The sequence below is a fragment of the Chiloscyllium plagiosum genome, chromosome 3, assembly GCF_004010195.1.
Source record: "Chiloscyllium plagiosum isolate BGI_BamShark_2017 chromosome 3, ASM401019v2, whole genome shotgun sequence".
NCBI lineage: Eukaryota > Metazoa > Chordata > Chondrichthyes > Orectolobiformes > Hemiscylliidae > Chiloscyllium > Chiloscyllium plagiosum.
This window is the reverse complement of record NC_057712.1, coordinates 113,840,494-113,846,486: the sequence shown is the minus strand read 5'-3', so window position 1 is coordinate 113,846,486 and position 5,993 is coordinate 113,840,494. Positions and strand designations below refer to the sequence as shown.

The 5,993-nt window shown below is 41.7% G+C and overlaps 1 protein-coding gene across 7 annotated transcripts in view; it reads right to left on the bottom strand.

Moving 5' to 3' along the window:
• Positions 1-5,993, bottom strand: part of LOC122548449 (probable L-cysteine desulfhydrase, chloroplastic) — a 170,259-nt gene that overhangs the window by 37,484 nt on the left and 126,782 nt on the right. For 5 of the 7 annotated variants that reach the window (XM_043687141.1, XM_043687136.1, XM_043687139.1 and 2 more), the window contains 2 exons: positions 5,395-5,466; positions 1,892-2,058 (listed from right to left, as the gene is read on the bottom strand). In XM_043687141.1, the coding sequence (XP_043543076.1) occupies positions 1,892-2,058; positions 5,395-5,466 (239 nt within the window). The remainder of the gene's footprint in view (positions 1-1,891; positions 2,059-5,394; positions 5,467-5,993) is intronic. The other 2 variants (XM_043687140.1, XM_043687142.1) reach the window with 1 other exon arrangement.

Sequence of the window (5,993 nt, the reverse complement as noted above, 5' to 3'; positions counted from 1 at the left end):
CTTACCTTCATCAGTCAGGAAATTGCGTATAAATATCAGGATCATTCGTGACTCTCAGATACTGAAATAGTCTATGTTCAACTGCTGAAATATCTTCCCAAAGGCCAGTATCCCATCACCAAGTTATCCTTTATTTACTTGTGGAAATTCTTTAACACTGGGTCCAATTCATTTTTTACAACATCTCCATTAATGATGACTGACTTGACACTGACATTTTTTACACATCTCCACTAATGACGACCGACTTGACACCGACATTTTTTACACATCTCCATTAATGACGACCGACTTGACACCGACATTTTTTACAAATGCACTGACTCCCTGCTACCTGGATTGCATCTCTTCCCACCCTACCTCCTACAAAAATGCTCATGACTCCAATTCCCTCAGAGTCAGGAATCAGAATGTCTGACACTCCTCTTTTTATCTGTCAGCCAGGACTCCCTGATTGGACCAGATTAACAACCCCAATCAGGGAACTCTTATTCTATGAGATCCACCTGGCTGACTTTGTTACAATCACTTCATATATCCCCGTCTGAGTCTGAGGACACAGGCTGGTCTTTTCACTTGTCGCGCTTACTGGAGTGTTTTAGCAGTGGGTCAAGCTCTTCTGACTCTACATTGGATGTGGGTGGCATGTAATGGATGAGATTTGCCTCTTGTGGGCAGAGAACATCAGGAGAAATTCACTCCTTTTCTTCTGCAGTCTAAGGCGTTGACACAGTGAGATCCATCATGTCCGTCTCAGATGCAGAGGTCTCTTCAACACTTGATGGAGAGAAAGAACCCACAGGTTAGGACAGCCCTATGGGCTGTTACAAGGAACAGGGCACATTTTGCTCCGGCACCATTTGCGAGTTCACGGTGTGTTTGGTCAGGACAGATGCTTCTACCTTGTGTAAACCAAGTCTCTTACCTATGCAGAGCCATTTGCATGGTTCCTTACCCCAAACTTTGTCTCCTGTAGTAAACTGTCTCTCTCACTTGGTGGAATCTGGCATCCAGCACTTGCGTTTTTGATGCTGCTTCATCCCCTAGCACCCCACCCACGCTCCAGGACGTTCAGAGTTTACCTGGTGCAGGGTCTTCTCTCCATTAGCAACTCTGCTGAAGCTATTTCTGTAGTTGCATGAGGAGTGATCCTGGTAGGAACTGGGACAGTTTGATATCTAGTGAAGCTGTGGATGTAACTTGTAATTATATTCACTTTGTATTAGAGTCTACCGCTGAATTTGGCATGAAAATATAGGTGCCTGCCTTGTCCTCCTTAAGTAGGTCTAGGAGAGGTTTGCGGTCGGTTATTATCACACATGTACACTCTTGAGATATTGGTGGAAGCTCCTGAAGAAGGGCTTATGCCCGAAACATCGATTCTCCTGCTCCTCGGATGCTGCCTGGCCTGCTGTGTTTTTCCAGCACCACATTTTTCAACTAATTGTAAGTAGTCAGGTAGTGAAGCAATTTACTTCCAAATGTTGCAAAACTGTGGCAATGTTTAGGCTTGGGTTAACAAATGGCAAGTGACATTCATATCACACAAATTTCAGACAGTGATCTTCTCCAACAAGAGAGAATCTAATCATGATCCCTGACATTTAATGGCATTACCCTTGCTGAAACCTCCATATTGATATTCTGGCAGTTACCATTGACCAGAAAGTGAGCTGGACTAGTCTTCTAAATACTGTAGCTATAAGAGCAGATAAGAGGCTAAGAATCCTGCACTGAGTGCTTATGAATTTTATGAATAAAGTCAACTTTTGGAAATGAAAAAGAATGATATCAGTCACCCTTTGTTACAAAAAGCACAATAGTAACAGTAGTGTATTCTGGTAACATGAAGAACAAACAGGAATACTGTGATAAAGATGATATATCATACCTCAATGTTATTCTGGCTGTAAAGGGCATTCTGGATGATCTCTGCTTGCTCATAATTTGCATATCCATCCTTTAGTAGATATTCTGGGAGTTGAACACATGCCATAGAGCCAAACATTTCTTTTGGGGCCAGCAATCCAGTTTTCCAACGGTTCACTAGTAAATCCACTAAGCAAAGACAAAGAGGTTATTTCAATATTTTAATAGTAAGTTAAAATCCATCATATTTCTATGCACACAGAGATGGAAATATGAACAAGTTACATACAATAAGCAGAAAAGGAAAGGTATACCGTGAACATACAGAGACACTGAATGAAATTCATTACAAATTTCTCAGTACTAGCTCCATCTTGAATCTTCCACTACAGAAATGATATGGAGTTGATTTTTCGCAATCTGATCAACTGAGCTGCAGGTATTATTAGATCTCACAGGATATTTAGGCCATTAAGGTTGAGCTCCTGGTGTTTGGCTCTTTTGTAATGTCCAAATGGCTTCTGGGTATTGCTAAAAGGGGTAATAATAACCGTTACACAAAAGAAAAATGGGGAGCCAGTGACATAGTGGTAAAATAATCCAAAGTTCAGACTTCTTGCCTCTGTTTTGATAGTCTAATTAAATTGAGATCTACTTGAGATCCATTTATATTCCCAAACTGACATCTGGTAAATATGAGTCATAAATAGAGTCATAGAGTTAGAGTCATAGAGATGTACAGCACGGAAATAGACCCTTCGGTCCAACCCGTCCATGCTGACCAGATATCCTAACCCAATCTAGTCCCACCTGCCAGCATCCGGCCCATATCCCTCCAAACCCTTCCTATTCATATACCCATCCAAATGCCTCTTAAATGTTGCAATTGTACCAGACTCCACACTTCCATACACGAACCACCCTCTGTGTGAAAATGTTGCCCCGTAGGTCTCTTTCATATCTTTCCCCTCTCACCCTAAACCTATGTCCTCTAGTTTTGGACTCCCCCAACCCAGAGAAAAGACTTTACCTATTTACCCTATCCTTACCCCTCATAATTTTGTAAACCTCTATAAGGTCACCCCTCAGCCTCCAATGCTCCAGGGAAAACAGCCCCAGCCTGTTCAGCCTCTCCCTATAGCTCAAATCCCTCAACCCTGGCAACATCCTTGTAAATCTTTTCTGAACCTTTTCATGTTTCACAACATCTTTCCCATAGAAAGGAGGCCAGAATTGCACACAATAGTCCAACAGTGGCCTAACCAATGTCCTTTACAGCCGCAACATGACCTCCGAACTCCTGTACTCAATACCCTGATCAATAAAGGAAAGCATACCAAACGTCTTCTTCATTATCCTATCTACCTGCGATTCCACTTTCAAGGAACTATGAACCTGCAATCCAAGGTCTCTTTGTTCAGCAACACTCCCTAGGACCTTAGCATTAAGTGTATAAGTCCTGCTAAGATTTGCCTTTCCAAAATGCAGCACTTCGCATTTATCTGAATAGTTATAGAGATTTACAGCACAGAAAAAGACCCTTCGGTCCAACTCGTTCATGTTGACCAGATATGACCTAATCTAGTGCCATTTGCCAGCACAAGGCCCTATCCCTCTAAACCCTTCCTATTCATATACCCATCCAGATGTCTTTTAAAGGTCACAATTGTACCAGCCTCCACCACTTCCTCTGGCAGCTCTTTCCATAAACATACCACTCTCTGCGTGAAAAAGTTGCTCCTTAGGTCCCTTTTATATCTTTCCCCTCTCATCCTAAACATATGCCCTATAGTTCTGGACACCCCACCCCAGGAAAAAAACTTTGTCTATTTATCCTATCCATTCCCCTCATGATTTCATAAACCTCTGTAAGATCACCCCTCAGTGCCTGGCGTTCCAGGGAAAACAGCCCCAGCCTGTTCAGCTTCTCCCTATAACTCAAACCCTCCAACTATGGCAACATCCTTGTACATCTTTTCTGAACCCTTTCACGTTTCACAACATCCTTCTGATAGGAAGGAGACCAGAACTGCACGCAATATTCTAAAAGTGGCCTAACCAATGTCCTGTACAGCCGCAACATGACCCTCCCGACTCCTATTCTCGATGCTCTGACCAACAAAGGAAAGCATACCAAATACCTTTTTCATTATCCTATTTACCTCTGACTCTACTTTCAAGGAACTATGAAACTCCAAGGTCTCTTTGTTCAACAACACTCCCTAGGACCTTACCATTAAGTGCATAAGTCCTGCTCTGTTTTGCCTTTCCAAAATGCATCACCTCACATTTATCTAAATTAAACTTCATCTGCCACTCCTCAGCTCATTGGCCCATCTGATCAAGATCACGTTGTACTCTGAAGTAACATTCTTCGCTGTCCACTACACCTCCAATTTTGGTGTCATCTGCAAACTTACTAACGATACCTCCGAAGTTCACATCCAAATCATTTATATAAATGACAAAAAAAGCAGAGGACTCAGCACCAATCTTGTGGCACGCCACTGGTCACAGGCCTCCAATCTGAAAAACAACCCTCCACCACCATCCTTTGTCTTCTAGCTTTGAGCCAATTCTGTATCCAAATGGCTAGTTCTCCCTGTATTCCATGAGATCTAACCTTGCTAACCAGTCTCTCCCAAGAGGAAGCTGAAATCCATATAGATCAAGTCTCCTGCTCTGCCCTTATTAATCCTCTTTCTTACTTCTTCAAAGAAGAATGAAAAAAGCTAAATGTTATTTAAATAGTGAATGACTACAGAATTCCAAGGTGCAGATGGATTTAGATGATCTAGTACATCACAAAAAAGTTCGCATGTAGGTAAGGAACATGATCAAGAAGGTTAATGTAATGCTATCCTTTATTATGAGAGGAATTGAATATAAATGTAAGACATTATGCTTCAATTAGTCAGGCACTTGTGAGACCACATTTCACTTGTCAAGGCAGAAATGGAAAGATATTTCCTCTTGTGAGTCAGTTCAGAACTAGGGGGCATGGTTTTAAAATTAGGGGTTGCTCTTTTATAACAGGGATGAAGAGAAAGGTTTTCTCTCAGATGTAAGACTTTGTAAGACATTGTCACTTTCTGGCTCAGAAAATGGTGGAGGCGGGGTCATTAATATTTTGTACAGCAAAGCTATTTTATGGTGGGAAGGAGAAAAATGCAAGAGAAACTTTGGCTAAAAATGACAATTTGCCAAAGCTCAAGGTTATAATAGTTGAATTTATTCTTATCTTTTGGAGATAGTTTCGTGATTCTACAGCAACAAATCAATGACTTGCAGAATCTTGAGCAGTAGAATGAGCAATGGGCTAATTTAACAAGGTTATTCACTAATTGACATAGTTACTGATGTTGAAGTAAATAATTGTCCCGTTGTACAACATTCAGCAAAGACACTAAATGCCAACGCTGATTAGCTCCATGTTTTAAGAGATTGACAGTTTGCACAGCTTCCTGTAACAAATGAGTTTCTGAAATGAACTGGTTAGATACACTTGCAATATTTATGACTCACTTTTAGTGCATGTCAACATGTGATCATAAGTCCAGAATAATGTGATAGCAAGGGGACCTCCATTTAATTTGACTATCAAGACAGAAGCAACAGTTAGAGCAGCACAAAAATCAGCACTGAATTCATCTTCCATCTGGTCCCAGCAAACAGTAATTATTTCAGAAATGGCATGCAAGATCTTTTCAGGGTCTGCCAAACTCATCAGTTCTTTTTCGTTTCAGAGTAAGGCTACAGACTAGCAACTATTATGATTGAGGTTGGAGAGGTGCACCATTCTTATTCTACTCTCACTCCTTCACTAGCTGCAACAAATTTAAAATTAAACAAGAACGGGGTGTACTCAATTGTAGCTGAAAATGTGTTGCTGGAAAAGCGCAGCAGGTCAGGCAGCATCCAAGGAGCAGGGGAATCGACGTTTCTGGCATAAGCCCTTCTTCAGGAATGAGGAAAGTGTGCTAAGCAGGCTAAGATAAAAGGTAGGGCGGAGGGACTTGGGGGAGCGGCGTTGGAAATGCGATAGGTGGAAAGAGGTTAAGGTGAGGGTGATAGGCCGGAGTGGGGGTGGGGGTGGAGAGGTCAGGAAGAAGATTGCAGGTTAG